The sequence below is a fragment of the Phocoena sinus genome, chromosome 5 (assembly GCF_008692025.1).
Source record: "Phocoena sinus isolate mPhoSin1 chromosome 5, mPhoSin1.pri, whole genome shotgun sequence".
Lineage (NCBI taxonomy): Eukaryota > Metazoa > Chordata > Mammalia > Artiodactyla > Phocoenidae > Phocoena > Phocoena sinus.
Window position 1 is genome coordinate 72495828 of NC_045767.1, and position 21332 is coordinate 72517159.

Genomic DNA, 21332 nt, shown 5'->3' on the forward strand with positions numbered 1-21332 from the left:
GTTACTGATGTTGCTGCTCTCCTCAGTCTCATTTTTGGGACTACTCTGCATGCAAATCCCTATGCCAAACTTTCCAGGGTCCCTGGTGGTGCCGATGCCCTGGTAGCCTAAAAGGGCTCATTCCCTTCTCTTTTATTTACCCAGATTCCTGCCTCCTTGCCTTTCTGCTAGGACCATATCTATAAGTATATCTGTAAATCAGTTTAATTTCGACATGATTTAAAATAAAATAATTTGGGTAGTAAATAACATTAAATAGTGTCTCAATGTAAATGAATTGAGTTACAGTAATGTTCTGTTCCTTATAGTAATGACTTGTACTAGCCAGAGCACACTGCATGTTGACTCCTGTTGTGATAGTTTAGTAGCAAAAATGAACTTGTAGAAGCATTTAGGTTTTAAGGCTTTCAGTAATATAAGTTCTTATTTTGCCTGTTCTATTTACGTAAAATCACATCCTCTGTGCTCTTTCATTTGGGAATCTAAATTATGGAGGAAATGGATACCTTTAGGAACAAATTAGCTTATTTAAGAGGAAGGCTCAATAAATGCAAAACATACAATTTGCTTTGATCTTGGAAAAGGTTCAAATTCTGGAGTAAAATTGAGATTTCTTGAGGGTATTAAGGAACTATAGGCAGGAAAAGAAAAAGTGATTATATCTCCTTGAAATGTGGGAAATAATAGAAGCAAGATAATGAAGTTTATGCAAATATTTGGAGAGAGACAAATAGTGTTTAGTTAAAAATTAGAGGTTTAGAATTCATGAGGATGAATCAAACCATGTCCCACTTCTACAGTTACTAGAAGGAAATCTCTCCCACACACAGCCCTCCACTGCTCCATTCATGAACTTCTGCTCATCTGCCTGTGAGAGAAGTAGAAAGTACCCAACCATGTGTGGCTGTTAAGCGTTGTTTTGTTTGAAAAGCGTGAATAAGAAGCAGGGGGTGGGGCTTCCTTGGTGGCACAGTGGTTAAGAATCCGCCTGTCAATGCAGGGGACACAGGTTCAAGCCCTAGTCCAGGAAGATCCCACATGCCGTGGAGCAACTAAGCCTATGCACCACAACTACTGAGCCTGCGCTCTAGAGCCTGCGAGCCACAACTACTGAAGCCCACACGCCTAGAGCCCATGCTCTGCAAAAAGAGAAGCCACCGCAGTGAGAAGCCCGCTTCTGCAACTAGAGAAAGCCCACTCGCAGCAACAAAGACCCAAAACAGCCAAAAATAAAATAAATAAATTTATATATACAAAAAAAAAGAAGCAGGTGTGGGCCAGGCTAAGTCCACAAATGACCTATGAGTCTGATAAATTTGAGGAATGGAATTTAATAGATGCTATCAAGTTAGTAAGCAGGTTTTTAAGTATAATGCATTTAGTGCCTAATTCGTACTGCATTTTATAATTATAGAGATTATATTTTATGTATTTATTAATAACTAGTAGATATAGAGAGAGTACTTTAGTAATTTTAGGATGTGACTATCTTTTGAGTGAGCCTGCTAATTTCCCCCCTTGGAGGGAGATAATGGGTCTTGCGTTGACTTCTCATAGTGAAACTCTTGTTTGCCATTGGTTATTTGTAGCTGGGGCTGATCTGGAGAGAATTAAAAAATAATATCCAAAAAAACAGATAAGTCCTAGAAACCTGAATCTAGAGGTTTGGAACTTGTTGAGCAGGCGCTGTAGGTTTCTATGGTAGTACCCCCTATGACTGAGAGAGCTAACAACCAGCACGATGAGAAGTATAATCATTTAATTTTGTCTTGATTCTTTTTTTTTTTTTTTTTTTTTTTTCAGTACGCAGGCCTCTCACTGTTGTGGCCTCTCCCGTTGCGCAGCACAGGCTCCGGACACGCAGGCTCAGCGGCCATGGCTCACGGGCCTAGCTGCTCCACGCGGTATGTGGGATCTTCCCGGACTGGGGCACGAACCCATGTCCCCTGCATCGGCAGGCAGACTGTCAACCACTGCGCCACCAGGGAAACCCCTTAATTCATTTTTGAATTCCTGTTGAGCACCATGCCTGGCCAGTGGTAGCTGCCACATAAACATTTGTTTAAATGACTGTGGCTTGATACTAAGCCTTCAAGTGCTTAGAGTTTAGCTTGGAGACAGAATGAACACAGAATTCGGTCCTCTCTGATCAGCAATGAGAGTTCACAGCAGAAAGGTTTATATGGACTTGAATGTGAGAGCTGAGACTTAGGATTTAGGTACAGATAGGCGGAAGGGTATTTCTTGCCGCTCTGTCAGAATCAAAAAGTGCAGGGAAAAGAATGAGTGCTTCATTTGAGTAGGGTAAAGCGAAGTCTGTGAAGATACAAATTTGCTGGGGAACAAGTAAGAAATTTGAATCATTGGGTTGGAGACCATACTGTGGATTGCTTGTGAAATCTAGGAGGAGATTTTTGAGTGTCGGAATATCCTTAACAAAATGGTGTTTTGGAAAGATTAGTGTGGCAATAGTATGTAGGTGGAAAGAGAAGGCGTAGGTACTTTTGTGGGCTAGAAAACTGAACCTCTGATCTTTACCAGCCTCTTGGGCCCAGACACACATAGCAAAACTGAAATTCAAACCAAAGTATTGAGTCCATAATGATAGTCTTTTCATTTCATCCCAACCACTTACAATTGATTGCATGAAAACAATCATCTCAAGCTAAATGAATAAAGATCAGATTTGTTTAGTTCCTCTTATAAAACATCTACATTGTTTACAAATATCATTTTGATCTTGCTTTCTTATATAAGGGTATCGACGTTTGGGGCCAGATAAATTCTTTGTTGTGAGGGCTGTGCTGTGTGTGGTATGATGTCTAGCAACATCCCTGGCCAAGCAAAAATGTCAGACATTGCCAGATGTTTCCTGGGGGCAAAATCACCCCAAGTATTGCCTTAAAGCATACTTACGGTGTCTACTTGACCAGAAATATTTAGTGCTGTATTGCAGGAATAAGTATCTTATTCTAGTAACTTTTCTCCATTTACATTTCTAAGTCATAAAATAATGTTCTGAAAATTAGGAAAAATTAAAATGATTGTGATTTATTGTACAAACTATTTGAGAGTCAAGGGAGTGCTGAGACGCCAAAACAACAGGTTTAAATGAGGACTTACACCTGGGCAAACTGGGATGAACAGTCACCATGGGAGTAATCATAAAACATTTATTGAGTACCTACTATGAGTAGAGCACTGTGTTAAGATGATAAGGAGTAGTCAGAAGAACTGTGGCAGTTGGAAAGCCTCATGAAAAATGGAAAGTCTTGAATTGGTCTAGAGGTAAGGCTTGGGTTAGACAAGGAAAATGGAAAGGAAATTATTTTTGCCCCTGTAGTAAAAAGAGCTATAAGCAAAGACACATCTGTGGTTTAACAGATGTGTGAAGTGAACATTTATTTGGCCATTTTGGCTGGACAAGAGGGTTTTTTTATTGGAGTACTTGAGAGAGAAGATCAAGGATGTAGTTTTGCATCGAAAACACAGGATCTTGAAAATTAAGCTGGGGAGTACATCCAGTGAGAAAGTTTTTGAGCTGTGAAACAATGTTTATCCTGACCTGTGTTTTGGAGAGCTAAGTGGTAGTAGAGGATGGATTGGAAGGTTGAAAGTCTGGTAGGTGTGGGGAAACCAGTTTAATGAATCGATAGAATGTGTTGATTGAATGTATGGAGTGAGAAAACAGTCAAGGTCATTATAAAAATTTTCATTTGTTGACTGGAAAAAATAATGGTGTCATTTTAGGTTTGTTTGGGGATATTTGATTTTGAGACAATGTCTATAGTAAGCACTTACAGCTCTGTGACTAACACCCAGGAGAAAAATTAGTACTAAAACTATTAGAACATATTGTATGTCCAAAAAATGATGATTGGTTATGATGAAACAAACAAAAGACTTACTCAAATTAAAAGAGTTTCTGGGGGCTTCCCTGGTGGCGCAGTGGTTGAGAGTCCGCCTGCCGATGCAGGGGATGCGGGTTTGTGCCCCGGTCCGGGAAGATCCCACATGCCGCGGAGCGGCTGGGCCCGTGAGCCATGGCCGCTGAGCCTGCGCGTCCAGAGCCTGTGCTCCGTGACGGGAGAGGCCACAACAGTGAGAGGCCCGCGTACCACAAAAAAAAAAAAAGAGTTTCTGGGAATTCCCTGGCTGTCCAGTGGTTAGGACTCATCAGCACTTTCACTACCAACGTGGCAAGGCCAAAAAAACCCCAATAATAATAAAAAAGTTTCTGGTAGACATAAAATAGTAGGAATAAATATATGGTTATATCTTGTGAGGCAGCAGTTGATAAAATAACAAAAATAATGTGATATAGGAAGTGTGTGAAGAGCTCAGGTTTTACACTTATAATGTGTATTTTCAGATCCTCATGTCATCACTTCTAGCTTTGGTAATTAATAAGTGATCTTGAGAAAACTAGTAGGAAAGGGAAGAAAGTTAAGGGACTGGAGAATAGGTTAAATTTAGCCTCTTAAAGACACTGGGATAATTTGATTACTGTCACTTGAGAGAGATCCTGGTCAGTGGTTATGGGTATTTTGAAAGGAATGAGGAGGGTAGAAATGGATATGAATTAAAACAGGAAGAATTTAGTTCTGCTGATCTTATAACTGGGGTCCCCAACTGGTACATCAAGTATAACTGTAGAATTTCCATGATTATAAGTTTTCAGGAAAAAGGCAGTACTCTATTATGAATTTTTGTATAATTATTTCCTTCATTCATTCTGCAATATGGTCTTCCGTTTCTATAATACTGTGTGCCAGGCAGTTTTCTTTGGGGGTGAGGGTGAGGCATAAGGAATGATGTGAAATATTCCTGTCCCTGAGATGCTTGGAGTGCTATGTGAGAGAGGGTTAAACAATTATATATAGCTTATATATACACACACAACTACTTTCCCCCATCCCCCCAAATGTATTTTATGCATTTTAACCATCTTGGTATCCCGTACACTTTAATAATAAGGAATCCTCACATACCCATTCTTATCTTTCTATGTAACTCAAAAGAAAAAGAGAAGAGATGGGACTTCCCTTGTGGTCCAGTGATTAAGACACCACACTCCCACTGCAAGGGGTGCGGGGTTCGATCCCTGGTTGGGGGAACTAAGATCCCACATGCCATTCAGGATGGCCAAAAACTTTAAAAAAAAAAAAAAAAAAAGAGAGAGAGAGAAAAGAGAATGTCTGGGTTGCCTTTTTTTTTTTCTTTAAAGGTTTTTTGCTTTTAATAAATTTATTTATTTATTTTTGGCTGCGTTGGGTCTTCATTGCTGTGTGCGAACTTTCTCTAGTTGCGGAGAGCAGGGGCTACTCTTTGTTGCAGTGCACGGGCTTCTCATTGTGGTGGCTTCTCGTTGCAGAGCACGGGCTCTAGGCACGTGGGTTTCAGTAGTTGTGGCATACGGGCTCAGTAGTTGTGGCACACGGGCTTAGTTGCTCCGCAGCATGTGGGATCTTCCCGGACCAGGGCTCAAACCCATGTCCCCTGCATGAGCAGGTGGATTCTTAACCACTACGCCACCAGGGAAGTCCCTGGGCTGGTCTTAATATTAACTTTAGTTCTATAAGCAGAGTATAGTGTATTCTCTCTTCCTACTGTGGCGTAGCGTAAAGATATTGCCAAATTTTCTTTAGCACTTTAATTACCTGATATTTTATTTAATTATTTATTTTTTTGTAATTGCTATCTATGTATGCAATTGTAGCTAAGCAGGTATGTATTAGTCAATATACATTAAAACTGTCTCTTTCTTTGCAGCTGTTGCCACAATTTGCAGTCTGGTATAGTTTGAGACTTCCAGTCTTCCTGATGTCTTTTCTCAAAACAAAACAACTCATTTTCTGATTGCTACACTCCCAGTTGGTCTCCCAGCAGTACACAATTATGCCTCAACACTAGATGTTTGTCTCTTTAAAGAAGTAATTTCCAACCTCAGTTTTGTGGCATCCCAAGGAATATCAAAATTGTTTTGATACTCTTAAAATTAAAAAACCCATGCCATACCAGAATGAGAATCAAGAGAATCATGAAATGAAAATGGAAGCATAGAGTGTCACTGTCTAAAAGTTTGGGATTTACTACTTTAAAACTTTTCTTCAGTCTGTTCTGCTTGCTCTGCCCTGTTTGTTGATTCACCATGTTGTGTTCTGCTATCATACCAGCAGTTTATATCTGTATCCTGCCCTGCAGCTATTGTCACTTCAGGGCTTGTAAACTGTTCTAAGACTTTATTAATGAATTTGCCTTGTAAATAATTACCACTATTATTTATTACTAAAATTTCAAAAAGACTCTTACTACATATGAACTGAAGATATTTTTCTTCAATTGAGTTGTGATTTTTTTTATTGTATTTAATAGTGGGATCTATTACAACTTTATATTTTGTGGTTCATAAGGCTTAGAAGAGAGCAGGGAACAGCAGGAGGCCATTAGAATGATTACTATATTGAAGCCTTTAAGTCAAGGATCTTGTACATTCTTTTAGAACAATGTATTAGTTGGTAAAGTATGTAAAGTATTAGTTGGTAAAGTTAAGAGCTTAGGTTCTGAAGCAATCCTGGTTTTGCCACTTAAGAGCTATGTCACCTTGGACAAGTCATTTAGCTCACTGTGCCTCATTGACCTCATCTGTAAAACAGGGATTATATTAGTACCTATCTCATAAGCTTATTGGGAAGATTGAAAGGGTTAGTATATTTTAAATACTGAGGAACTTCCCTGGTGGTCCAGTGGGCAAGACTCTGAACTCCTAATGCTGGGGGGCTGGGTTCGATCCCTTGTTGGGGAACTAAAATCTGGTGCAGCCAAAATAAATAAATAAATAAAATACTGAAACCATGCCTGGCATGTAATAAGCCCTTGATTAATAATAACATTAATTATTATTTCACATTGACTCAGGAAGGTTGTTAAATCATTATAAAGCAAGGTATCCTAATAGTTTATTAAATTATATTTAGGTGTGGGTATGGCCAAAGATACTTTTATTAATAAAAGTTTTTAAAAAAACATATACAATGGAATATTACTCAGCCATAAAAAGGAATGAAATAGTGCCATTTGTAGAGACTTGGATAGACCTAGAGACTGTCATATAAAGTGAAATGTCAGAAAGAGAAAAACAAATAGCATATAATATCTCTTACATGTGGAATCTAGAAAATGGTACAGATGAACTTATTTGCAAAGCAGAAATAGAGACACAGATGTGGAGAACAAACTTATGGATACCAAGGCGGGAAGGGGGGTGTGGAATGAATTGGGAGATTGGGATTGACTTATATACACTACTATGTGTAAAATAGATAACTAATGAGAACATACTGTATAGCACTGTGAACTCTACTCAATGCTCTGTGGTGACCTAAATGGGAAGGAAATCTAAAAAAGGAGAGGATATATGTGTATGTATAACTGATTAACTTTGCTGTATAGCAGAAACTAACACAACATTATAAAGCAGCTATACTCCAATCAAAATTAACTTAAAAAAAAACAGTAAATGAGTTCAACCTACATCTATTTCTTGTTCCTCTGCTCCCTTGTGTAGCTGACCAACTTTAGCCTTCTGCAATACCCTTTTGACATATCTGTCCGTCTTTACTCAACCCTTGGTCTTGTTCCCAGTGCCTTTTCTGAAGAAGTTACTCCACAGACCACCAACTCTGATCCATTGATTCCACATTCTGGGCAGACGTTTAAGCCTTTCCATCACCCTGATTTAAATATAAGCCTTTCCTTGACCTACTGTATAGTACAGGGAATGCTACTCAATACTCTGTAATGACCTATATGGGAAAAGAATCTAAAAAAGAGTGGATATATGTATATGTATAACTGATTCACTTTGCTGTACGCTAACATAACGTTGTAAATCAACTACACTTGAATAAAAAATTAAAAAAAAAATTCAAGCCTTTCCGGATGGACCTAGAGATTATCATACTAAGTGAAGTAAGTTGGGCAGAGAAAGACAAATATATGATATCACTTATATGTGGAATCTAAAAAAAAGGTGATAAAAATGAACTTATTTACAAAACAGAAGCAGACTCACAGACTTCGAAAACAAACCTGTGGTTACCAAAGGGGAAATGTCGGGGGAAGGGATAAATTAGGAGTTTGGGATTAACATATACACTCTACTGTGTATAAAGTAGGTAATCAAGGACCTACTGTATAGCACAGGGAACTCTACTCAATATTCTGTAATAACCTATATGGGAAAAGAATATGAAAATAATGGATATACGTATATGTATAACTGAATCACTTAGCTGTACACCTGAAACTAACACAACATTGTAAATCAACTATACTCCAATATAAAATAAAAATAAATAATAAAAATAAATTCAAATTTCCAATCTGAAAAAAAACCCCATAAAATTATAAGAATAGAAACAAAATTACAATCTCAAAATGGCCACTTTGAACTTACTTTGTTATGTTTCCTTTATCTTTTTTCATATGCACTTAAAAAACATTGTAATCATTGGTGTTTTGTTCAGGGTTCATTCAGATGCAAATATATAAGTCTGTAAATGTCATTACTATTGCAGGGAATATACATTGAACTTTGTGAAGACAGAGGCTCTTTTCTTTTGCGTTGAATACACCTTACTCAGTAAATAGAGAAGTATGATTTTGAGGTATTAAAATCTGATGATTTTCCTTAGCCTGTAAAAAGTTTCCATACCAATCTACAGAAATTTATTTCAATAACAGTTTTGATATAATTTTTATTTTTACTTTAAGTAAAGTTAAATCTTTGTTGTTCTTAGCTTTATTAGCCTACTTTCAGCTGACTGCAACATGAAAAGTGATTACTGTGGTTACTATAAATTCAGTAAAGTGTCTCCAATTTCCCATCCTGTCTCTGTCTTTTATAATATGTCTGCTATGTGTATGCATAAAAAAGTCCCAAGAGACATACTGCAAACTGTAAATAACTTGGGAGGATAGAATTGGTAGGGGGAGGGAGGTTATTATCACTCCTTACATTTATACATTTCTATATTATTAAACTTTTTTTGTTTTGTTTTGTTTTTTAATTTTTGGCTGCGTTGGGTCCTCAGTGCTGCGCGCGGGCTTTCTCTAGTTGTGGTGAGCGGGGGCTACTCTTCGTTGCGGTGCGTGGGCTTCTCATTTCTCATTGCGGTGGCTTCTCTTGTTGCTGAGCACGGGCTCTAGGCACGTGAGCCTCAGTAGCTGCGGCACACAGGTTCAGTAGCTGTGGCTCAGGCTCTAGAGCACAGGCTCAGTAGTTGTGGCTCACGAGCTTAGTTGCTCCACGGCATGTGGAATCCTCCTGGACCAGGGATCAAACCTGTGTCTCCTGCATTGGCAGGCAGATTCTCAACCACTGCACCACCAGGGAAGTCCCTAAAGTTGTTACTTTTACAAAATAGTTATATTCTTAGTTGTTTTTATCACCAGTCATATTATACAGGTATGTGTGACATATCGGACAAAATATGATTTGTTATGATCAGTTTCATAACATTCATATTCTTAATTACATCTTTACTAGTTCTCTCACTATTAACAATAGACATAAATTATATTTAATGGTGTTTAATTCCTTTGTAATAATTGTCCTAAGGGAAAAAGCAACATCTTGAAAGACCAATTATTTCTAACATTTTTAAACAGCTTTATTAAGATAGAATTTACATACATAAAATTTACCTGTTTTTAGTATTGAGTGATTTCTAGTTTATTTACAGAATAGTACAACCATGACCATAATCTTGGTTTAGAATATTTTCAGTATCCCAGAAAGGATCTTTGTACCCATTAGCAGTCATTTCCCATTTCTCTCTCCCCATCCCCTCTCCCATCCCTGGGCAACCACCAATCTATTTTGTCTCATAGATTTGCCTATTCTAGACATTCCATATGAATGGTATCATGCAGTATGTGGTCTTTTGTGGCTGACTTCTTTTACTTAGTTTAATGTTTTTGTGGTTTATCCATATTGTAGCATTTTTATTGCCCCGTAACACATTTTAAATTTTTTATTTATTTATTTATTTTTGGCTGCATTGGTTCTTTGTTGCTGAGCGCAGGCTTTCTCTAGTTGCAGCAAAGCGGGGGCTACTCTTTGTGTTGGTGCGCATGCTTCTTATTGCAGTGGCTTCTCTTGTCGCGGAGCATGGGCTCTAGGCTCTCGGGCTTCAGTAGTTGTGGCACGAGGGCTCAGTAGTTTTGGTGCACGGGCTTAGTTGCTCCGCAGCATGTGGGATCTTCCCGGACCAGGGCTCAAACCCGTGTCCCCTGCATTGGCAGGTGGATTCTTAACCACTGCGCCACCAGGGAAGCCCCTCATATAGTCTTATGACAGGTACTTAAGGAAGGTTTCCTTGAAGAAGGGACATTTAAGTTGAGACTTCGTAGAAAGTACGAATGGGCTGGCCGAAGTTGGGCAAGGGAGGGTGAGGTAACCAAGAAGTGGAATTGAGTTTGTTTAAGGCAAGGGGAACAGCATGCACAAAATGACCTAGAAGCAAAAGTGTTGGGCTTTTCAGGAGTAGAAATTAGTACCATATGGCTATTATTTAGACTTGAGTGGTGGAGAAGGGTGAGAAATGTAGCTAAAAAAAAAAAAGGTACTGCAACAGTTAGATCATTGCTGTGTTTCAAGGGCCATGGGGGCTGTGTTTTGGAAAAACTATCATAAGGGCAAAAGGAAACTGGCATAGAATTTTTAGCAGAGGAATATTAATAGATTCATTTTTCAGAAAACAATTTGGCTTCAATATATAGAATGGATTGGAAGAGAGCAAGACCAGAGATTTTAAAATTTTTAAAAGATTGTTCATTTTCAGAATTCTTCTGGCCATTCTTTGTCTTTACATTTTCATGTAACTTTTAGAATTAGGTTGTCCATTTCTATAAAAATGCCTGCTGACATTTTTGTGGGGATTGTATTCTGTTGATCAGTTTGGAAGAATTGACATCTTGACAACACTGGGTCTTCAGATCTAGGAACATGGTACATCTCTCCATTTATTTAAGTCTTCTTTCATTTCTCTCAGCAATGTTTTATTGTTTTCGGTGTACAACTCTTGCACTTCATTTGTTAAATTTATTCGTAAGTATTCTTTTTGATGCTCTTGTGAATGGAATTGTTATATTTATTTCATATTTAAGTTCATTGATATATAGAAATATGTTGATTTTTTTTTTTTTGCCTGTTGATCTCATATCCTGTGACCTTGCTAAACACATTAATTAAGTCTAGTTGATTTCGCTTGCTTTCAGTAGATTCCTACAAAGGATTTTCTATGTACAGGATCATACTGTCTGTGAATAAAGACAATTTTACTTTTTTCTTTCCCACATGGATGCGTTAATTTCTTGTTCTTGCCTTTCTGCACTGGCTAGACACTGTAGTACCACATTGAATAGAGATGTTGATAGTGTGCATTCTTAATTTTGTTCCCAGTCTTAGGAGAAGCATTCAGTCTTTTACCATTAGATCTATTTTCTGAAAGAGTTTGTATAGGATTGGCATTACTTTTCCTTAGTATTGATAAAATTAATAAGTGAAGGCATCTGGGCCTGGGCTTTTCTTTACAGGAAGATTTCTCATTACTAATTCAATTTATTTTTATAAATCTCTTTAGAGTCTCTATTTCTTCTTGAGTCCCATTTGATAACTTGTATCTTTCTAGGAATTTGTCTATCCAGTCTTCCAGTCTATCTGTTTTGTTGGCGTAAAGTTCTTCAAAATATTCCTTACAATTCTTTTCATATTGGTAGTGTTTGTAGCAATGCTTACTCCTTTTTTTTTTAGTTTTATTGAGATATAATTGAGATACAGTACTGTATAAGTTTAAGGTGTACAGCATAATGACATTACTTACGTATTTTGCAAGATGATTACCACAATAAGTTTATTTAACATTCATCATCTCATACAGATACAAAAGAGGGGGGGAAGAAGAAGAAAATTATTGTTTTCCTTGTGTTGAGAACTTTTAGGAAATGTTGGGCTTTTTTGTTTTGTTTTTTTTAATTGGAGTATAGTTGATTTACAGTATTGTGTTTCAGGTGTACAGCAAAATGAATCAGTTATACATACATGTATGTCCATTTATATTCTTTTCCCATAAATGCCATTACAAAACATTGTCTCTACTATAGTCTGTGCTATACAGTAGGTCCTTATTAGTTATATATAGTAGTGTGTATTACTCTTTCTTTCACATTTTGGCAATTCATGTGCAAGAAGCCAGACACACAAAACACACATTGTATGATTCTGTTTATATGAAATGTCTAGAAAAGAACATGGAGCAGAAAGCAGATTTGTTATTGCCTAGGGCTGGAGGTAGAAACCGAAAGGGGGTTTCTTTTTAGGGTGATAAAAATGTTCTAAAATTACATGGTGGTGATGGTTCGGGTAACTGAATACTAAATTCATCAAATTATACAATGAATTTTATGGTGCAGAAATTACACAGGCAAATTTTATGGCGTGTAAATTACATCTTGAAAAGGCTGTTTTTAAAAAAAGTTGTAAGGTACTTTTAGCATCTTTAAAAGTACAGAAACTACTATAAACTAAATGAATAAAACATCAATAATTCAAAATCAGTTTAAAACATCATAATCTCGCCTACACCAGGTGAATGGTAGGTAGCTTTCCTGTTTTTGTCAATGGCACTATAATTCTTTCAGTTACAACAGCTAAAAATTTAAGAGTAATTTTGTATTCTTCCATCTTTTTTTATTTCCTACCCTTATCAATTTGCCTACTAAAAACATTTTTTTCACTGATGCTTTTGAATTTCTTAAATAATAATATACAGTTCAGTCAAGAGGGACTGTTTTCTGATGGACACAGCCAATTTATTGATGGCTAATGTAACTTATAAGTTGAGATTGTCAAGATTTTACTTGTCAAGAAAACTTGAAAAATATTACTTTATTCCCCTATTTCTGCTAAAATTAAGTCATAGAGGCCCAGTGGGAGAGCTGAACCTCCACCTCTATGCAGCATCAGCAAGACAGGAGGAGGCAGTGTCAGATGGGGCACTTTTTCTCCCTTTTCCCCATCCTCCATGAGTTAGTCAGATGCAGTAAAGGAGCTGATTTTACATCCCATCCATCTGGAAGTGCAGTAATTTTGTTTACATCATAGATTTCACTTAAGTGTCTTAATTTGGAAACCACTCTGGTTAGAATTCAAGTAACTTCACATTTTTCGTATAGAGTCACATTTGAAGTAAATTAACATCAATTGATGTAATCTGAACTAATCTGAGGAAAAACAAATGAAGTAGGAAGTATCTTCTCACCTTTTTGTTTTTATATACCTTCCCCAGGAGCTTATAAAATACTTTTCCTTTCTTCTTTACTGAAACTGAAGTAATTTCATAAATTGATTCATATTGTTATTAAGGATTTTTTAATGTATTGCTTTTCTCTGACGTATCATTTGAAAAAAGGGCTACAGAGTGGGTACTGCTTAAGTAAAAGGAATACATTACTAATGGTGAATGTGTGGTTTGTGGTAGGAAGGGAACTGGGAGTTGGAAAGCAAGGTATTTATCTGCCTTCTAGACAGGACTTAATGATATGGTTATATTAGGGAGTTAAGAACTATTGAAAACAGAATAAAATATTGTAAAGACATGTTTCTTCATAGTTTTTGAAATGAGAGTAAAAGAGAAAAATAAGACACATTTTAGGACTGGACAGTTGGCCTCATTTGGGTTCATTTAATAGTTGAGATTTGGGCTTATATTGATGATTGTAGTGTTGTTTTCTTCCTGTGCAGAAAGTAAATGTGGGTGATTTTAAACATACTCCATCGTTTTTACTCCCCATCCCCCAATTTAAATCTGTTCCAAAGGATCCCTATTTTATAATCTTGTGCTTAATAATTAACATTACCCTTTTTTGTTTTTGTTTTTTGTTTTCTTCTAGGCTGTATTCATCACCAAAGAAAAAACTTACACCAATGCAGAAATCAGTTAGTCCTTTAGTTTGGTGCAGGCAAGTTTTGGATTACCCAAGTCCTGATGTTGAATGTGCTAAAAAGTCTCTTATCCACAAACTTGATCAAACTATGTCAGGTATGTCTATAATTTTACTTGTAAATTCATCTCTTTGCTTTCTTTAATCAAAAAACAGATAAATGTTGACTGGTATGTTTTTAGGAAGGCAGTTCTTTGCTTAGGGGGTGTTTTCCAAATCACATTGTGCATGCCATCGTGAGTTTTTGCCATATGCACATAACCCTGTTCTGTTATTTTCTTAATAGCCTTTAAAAAAAATCTCCGTATTTTTATTTAGCTTCATCCTAAAAAATATCCATGAAATAATGGATTTTATGTAATAAGGTTTTTTCTGGTGCAAGCTAAAATAAATAATTATTTTTAAAAAATGTTTTGTCTGATATCATCTAAAATCATCTCACCAGCCTCAGGGAAATTCTGATGTGGTAGAAAGATACAAGTTGAGAACCAAAGAGCCCTCATTCTCACTCTGTCACTTTGTTGCTATGTGACTTTGCGAATTATTTAACTCCTATAAGCTCAGTTTTCTTATAAGCATGATGAACCCTGTAAGTGTTATTTAAGGATTAAATGATAATGTTGAAAGAGCCTAGCATGTTTTTCTGGCTCATGGTAGTGCTTAGTAAATGTATTCATTTCCCCTCTTTTTTTTTTTTTTTAACTTGGCATTTTAAGTTAAACTGCTTTTATGTTCTATTGTTTAATAGCATTCACAAACTGACAAAATGTGTCACTCTTTATGGCATTCAGTGTAGCATGCCAGTGTGTTAGAAATGTAGGAAAAATATTATTGACTCTTTCTTGGAATTACTCTCAATCTTTTAAAAATAAGTTTCAAAAATTTTTTTTAAATTAAAAAAAAGAATATCAGTTTCTGGGAATTCCCTGGGGGTCCGGTGGATAGTACTCAACGCTTTCAGTGCTGGGGCCCTGGTTCAGTCCCTGGTCAGGGAACTAAGATACTGCAAGCCTCGCAGCGAGGCCAAAAAAAAAAAAAGAATATCAATTTCCTGGAATGCTCATGTAGTAAAAGATTGATGCATGATTACTAATCCTAAATAGAGTTTTGCTTTGTGTTTACTTGGCAGCCATGTCCTTAAAATTGCTTTTTTTTGGCTTTATTATTGAGGTACGTGCTCTTTTTTAGAGTGTAAGCTGCAAATGGTCAGGAAAAGCAGGGGGGAGCCTACACAGTTAAACTGTCATATAGTAAAGTGTAGTTTGTTGTGGCAGGAGCAGTGGTTATTATAAGAAAATAATGTATGGGATGGACATAGGAGAAAAAACCAAAGCTGTTGCACTTCAAAAGTAGCAATTGGAGTGAGTAGCTTTTTGCTTTATTATAACAAAGGCATTAAAGATAGTAGGAGCATGTAAGAAAAGCTGTTACTCTTGAACCAAAACTAGGTGTAATCAAGTACTGGATCTGCTTAACAGTGTTTAGATTTTATAGCTGTATGCACAGAGCAATAGCTATAGCTGTATATATTTAAAGAAAAATAATTTGGCTGTTGCAAGTTTGAACCTTGTAGTCCTAAACCTCTCTTTTCCCAAGTTAAAGGGAAGATTGTTTTTTAAATGTATTTTTTTTGATAAGGCAAAGCTTCCTAGGAACTTAGTTATTATATTCTGGCACAGCCGTTTTCTACTCCATCATACTCAGCTTCTCTTTAGTGTACCAGCATGTGTTCCTAAGATATTCTTCTCTTGTTTTTTTGATAGCGCATTATCTTTTTTACCCTTATTCTCCCTCCGGTTTTCTTTTCAGTCTTCTTTAAAGTTTCTCCCTTCTCTGCCCATCTTTTTGTGTGTGTTTTGGGGGGGGGGATAATATTTATATAGCACAAATTTCCCACTTTCATCATTTTTAAATATACAGTTCAGTGGCATTAAGTACATTCACATTGCCATCACTACTCTCTATCTCCAGAACTTTTTTGTTATCCCATACTAAAATTCTGTACCCATTAAACTTCCCATTCCTCCTGCCTTTCCCCCACCCCCGCCCCATCTGCCCAGGTCTCTCTTTTGCCCCATTTCTCTCTGTTTTGATGATTTCATCCATTCATACTATATCCAGTATCATCTTTATTCAAACTAATCTCCTTTATTTATGCATATAATCAATATTTTTTGAGAGCCTGTTATATATCAGGCGTTGGGGAAAGGGTAGCAGATACATGATGAAGAAAGACTAACACTGTACCTGCACTCACGGAGTTTGGCATCTAGTAGGGGAAACATGTTAATAAAATAATTTTTATAACTGGTGATATGTAATAAAAGAATGATCTACAGTGCTTTGAGCTTGGAGAAATTAGAATTTTACTTCAGGAAGTAATGTTTGGCCTGAGTCCTAAAGATTCAGGAAAATTTAAGTGGGCTAAAGGGGAAGGCGACAGAGGGAGTAGAGTGTTCCAGGCGGTGAGAACAGCGTGTGCAAAGGCTCTGTGGGAGGCCTTTGGGAGCATATGGGAGGGAGCCTGGTGTACATGAGGAACTGGACATGAGGTCAGAACAATATGTAGGAGCCAGACTCTGCAAGACCTTAGAGACCATGTTAAAGGTTTTGGACTTTATTCTAATATTCTAAAAGCAATGGGAAGATACTGAAGGGTTTTATTCAATGGTATGGTATGTGTTGGCAGGAAGAAGAAATGATAGGATTTGCACATTGATGAGGACATGCTTAGCTGTAGTATGGAGAGTAGATTGGAGAGGGCCAAAAGTGAACCGTAGGATGCTTTTGAGGAGGGTTGATGATGATAGCTGGGTAGTGTGTGTTGGGGGGAAAGGGTCGTAGTGGAGATGAAAAGGTGTGAAAGGAAAAAGGAATGAACCAAATATGAGGAAATGAGGGAGAAGAAAGTATCAGCAGTGATTTCTAGGTTTCCAGCTTGTGTAATAGGATGAATGTTGTTATCATTCTGAGATAGAGACCCCAGGAAGAGAATTTGTTTTAGCTCGAAAATAATGAGTTTGGATTTGGACTTGTTGGCTCTGGGGTGCATTTGCCATACCCTCAGGGAAAACATTAAATGGGCAGCATATGTGGGACTGAAGCTCATGGAAACTTAGGCCTGGAGATATAAATAATGGATATTTGGGGGAATAGAGATAATAACTAATGTTGTGAGTATTAATGAGATTTCTCAAGAAAAAGAATATGGTTTAGAGTGAGAAGATAAAAGAGTTGAGAACTTGAAATGCTAGTGATTAAATAACCAAATAAAGAGAGACTGCGCTTCAAAGGAAATAGAAGAGTAAAGAGATAGGAAGGAATGAACACCCCTATTTCTGCTCAGGTTGATATATTGAGATCATGCTACATACTAAATATGTTTCGTGGTGTCTTGTCTCATGGTGAATATGTAGAAAAATATGTAGAAAACTATACTGACCAACTTACCACACTATCCAACTAAACAGAAAAACTAAACAGAAAGCATGTGTTACTCCTCCCAAAACCAGTGCTCTGCTTATAGGCAAACCAGAAACTTCAGAAACATCTTATTGTTTTTTCCCTTTAGAAATCCTTACCAGGTTTTTTTTTTGGTTTTGGTTTTGGTTTTTTTGCGGTACGCAGGCCTCTCACTGTTGTGGCCTCTCCTGATACGGAGCACAGGCTCTGGACGCGCAGGCTCAGCGGCCATGGCTCACGGGCCCAGCTGCTCCAAGGCATGTGGGATCTTCCCGGACTGGGGCACGAACCCGTGTCCCCTGCATCGGCAGGCGGACTGCCAACCACTGCGCCACCAGGGAAGCCCCGGTTTTTAATATTTATCCTTTTCTTCCTTTTTTTTTTTTTTGCCACTTTTATTGCCTAGTTCAGTCTAATCTATTTAACATTAGAATTTCCATCAGTTTTTTTTCCTTAAGCTGATTGGATCATATTACTCTTGCTCAAAAGTCCCTGATGGTGTTGTCACTGCTACTGAACAAATTTCAGACTCCTGAGCATAGTATTCCAGGCCTCCTGTGACCTGGCCCCAGCTGGTTGTTTCTGTTTTGTCCCTCACCATGAACTTTACCTTTCTAGATTACTCACTGTTATTCCCTGGACACTCTATGCATTTTCAAGACATGGTTTTAGTTTATGTTATAAACACAGATGAAAACATATACTTTCCCCACTTCCAGTGTCCTACCAAATTATCCTCTCAAGACTGCTCCAGTGCCTCTCCTTCCAAAAAGCCTTACTACCTAGTTTCTCTCAGTTGTAATGAATTACTCCTATCTCATCATTTCCATTAGCCTCTTTGCGCCTTTATGATAGTACTCATTTCATTTTGCCTTGAAATCACTGTTTTTTCTGCCTGCACTACTTGGCTTTAGGCCTCTTGAGAAGAAGTACCATGTCACATTTGTGTATTTATTCTGCATAGTACTTTGGTGATGGTCATAAATATGAATAAGCTGTAGATTTTAGAATAGGGTGAAGAAAAGAAAAAATATTTTAAGTATTAATTTTTCTTGTATATAATTGATATCTTAGCCCTACTTTCATACTATTTTTATAATTTTATATGCATAGCACAAATTTTTCCCCTTTTTTGGCAGAAGTATTCTCCTTGGTCCAGAAAATGGGGCGGGGGGGGGTTCTTTTTAAAAAAAGAATTCTTGTATGTTTGACCTTAATCTGGCCTAAATAGTCAGTATTGCTTTATTTTTTCAAAAATCCAAACTTTGGAACGACTATTTTTAAAACTCATTATTTCATAGTTTTTTGTTGTTATTAGCAGTATGTGTTTGTTATAGAAAAATGAGACAACACAAATATGCTTTTATATTCATTTTATTTTTAAAGGCCATTCAAGGTTGACACAGTTGGAATAAACTTTCCAACAAGATAGAAGTAACTTAATTTAGTAGCTAATAATTTGTTGAGGAGATATTCTTCCTATAGTATTATTTCTGTTTGGTGTGGCTCCTGTTTTATTTGCATAACAAAATTTAAGATAGTGGAAATATTTTGTTGGGATTATTAATGTGATATATTTCTCTCCACTACTATAGAAATGTTTCTGTGTTTAAACTGAGATAATGACTTACTGAATTTCCTGATTGGAAAATTTTTTTTTTAATAAATTTATTTTTATTTATATTTTTAATTTTTGGCTGCGTTGGGTCTTCGTTGCTGCGCACGGGCTTTCTCTAGTTGGAGCGAGTGGGGCCTACTCTTCATTGCGGTGCGCGGGCTTCTCATTGCAGTGGCTTCTCTTGTTGCAGAGCATGGGCTCTAGGTGCATGGGCTTCAGTAGTTGTGGCACATGGGCTCAGTAGTTGTGGCTCGCAAGCTCTAGAGCACAGGCTCAGTAGTTGTGGCGCACGGGCTTGGTTGCTCCGCAGCATGTGGAATCTTCCCGGACCAAGGCTCGAACCCTTGTCCCCTGCATTGGCAGGCGGATTCTTAACCGCTCCGCCACCAGGGATGTCCCCCAGTAGGAAAACTTTTGCGATGTTATTAGCCTTTTCTTCAATTTGATTTTTCCCCTTGTCATTAATGCAGCTCTCAAGAGGCAGAATTTGTATAATAATCCTTTCAACTCCATCAGTTACACAAGTCCTTACAGTCCAAATGCCAGTAGCCCATACAGCAGTGGTTTCAATTCTCCGTCCTCAACCCCAGTGCGACCTCCTATAGTCAAACAGCTAATACTTCCTGGAAATTCAGGTAAGGAGAGACAAAATGGAGTAATTAAGAAATGGTTTTTAACTTACTGCCCTGCCTCAGAAAATAACTTACTCATCAGTAGTTCAAGTTCCTTTATTTATGAAACCTCCAACTGGTTAGAGAAGGTATCATTGAGGTGCTACTTAGCACCAGGTAGTATGATACTGGGCACCAGTGATACAGATAAGCCAAGTTACATTCATAAAGTTTTCTTTAGCATGTGTGTAAAAGTTTTTTAATGTGGCTTGATAAAATAGCGTCACATGCTTTATTTTTTTAACCAGTAGATGCTTACTGAGTAGCTTGCTTAGGTTGTAAAAGCTACAGAGTTAAACTCTTCTAATAGGAGTTTTAATAAGCTTTGATATTGTAGTTAAATAATAGTACAAGGTTTTATATGAATGTGCCAAGAGGGTGTTTAGAGCTCTAAATGATATGGGAGAGGGATAGATTGCTATAATTGGGGGAAGAATGTTCTGCTGTGGTTCTGTGACTGAGACTGTTATTCTGTAGCTTACTGTTCTTTAGATTTCAGCATTCAGTTACTCTTATTACTGCTATTGGTATGATTAATTATCATAGCTTCCTTAAAAATTAAAGTATTATTAACCACATCAAACTTTTGACTTGTATACTCCCTAGTCTCATCACTTATTGACCCTGAAGTTTGTTCTGTACGTAGGTTGTTACTTGCTACTTATTTCACCCATGACTGTTGTACTAAAAAGGTTGTATTTGTTTAATATAGAGAATTTTATTCAGGCACTATTTGAGACTGACCTTATAGTACTTTTCCTATCATGTGCACTATGCTCTTCTTGACAACATAAACTGTTTCGTATTCTTCTTGCTCTTTTTATGTGCCATTCGTGTTGGAGCTGACTCTTATGGTGAAGAATTCTGGAAAACAAGTTTCAAATAAATCTGTATTAGAAATATTGGTGACAGTCCTGGGATTTTTTAAATTCTTCATTAGAAGTTGATGATCTGATGAAAGCATTTCCTTAGAAACAAATTAGAGTCTTTTGGATATGTATATGCTTTATTCCTCTGACCTGTCTTCTATCCCCTTTTGGTTTACAGTGATAAAATGAATTTTTTCATCCAGTCATTTTCTTCATTCCATCTTTGTGCTTCACTAGTTAACTTCAGAGAACTCCTTGGATCCCCATTACTAGTTTAGCGAAGGAATTTTGTAAACATGGCATAATGCAGGAGAAATGAGCTTAGTGTTCTTTTTTTGGTTTGTTCCTAAATCTCTAAGGAGTCCTGATTTTCCTCAAATTATAGCTTTCTTGTTTAGGAAAAGTAGGTGCTTTATTCAAGGGAAAAGATGGTGGTATTTGCTAGTGACTGAATTTGGGAGGAGAAAACACATCTTAAATTCATCTATTTATAGAGTAGTTTCATTGGCTACCTTGTAAAAGTTGAAATCCTATAGCATGTATTATTGAACATTAATTACTTGCCAGGTACTGTTTTGAAAACTTAATTGTTTCATAAGAATATAGATAAGTTATAGCTATAAGAAAATGTGTTTTGTATTTGTCATTATATATGAAGGAATCTCTGTAGCCCTCTTTATACTTAATCAGGACAATTTTTAATTT

At 37.0% G+C, this 21332-nt stretch overlaps 1 protein-coding gene across 4 annotated transcripts in view; it reads left to right on the forward strand.

Moving 5' to 3' along the window:
* Positions 1 to 21332, forward strand: part of SLAIN2 (SLAIN motif family member 2) — an 81945-nt gene that overhangs the window by 20161 nt on the left and 40452 nt on the right. For 3 of the 4 annotated variants that reach the window (XM_032632846.1, XM_032632849.1, XM_032632847.1), the window contains exons 2-3: positions 13957 to 14105; positions 19558 to 19722. In XM_032632846.1, the coding sequence (XP_032488737.1) occupies positions 13957 to 14105; positions 19558 to 19722 (314 nt within the window). The remainder of the gene's footprint in view (positions 1 to 13956; positions 14106 to 19557; positions 19723 to 21332) is intronic. The other variant, XM_032632848.1, reaches the window with a different exon arrangement.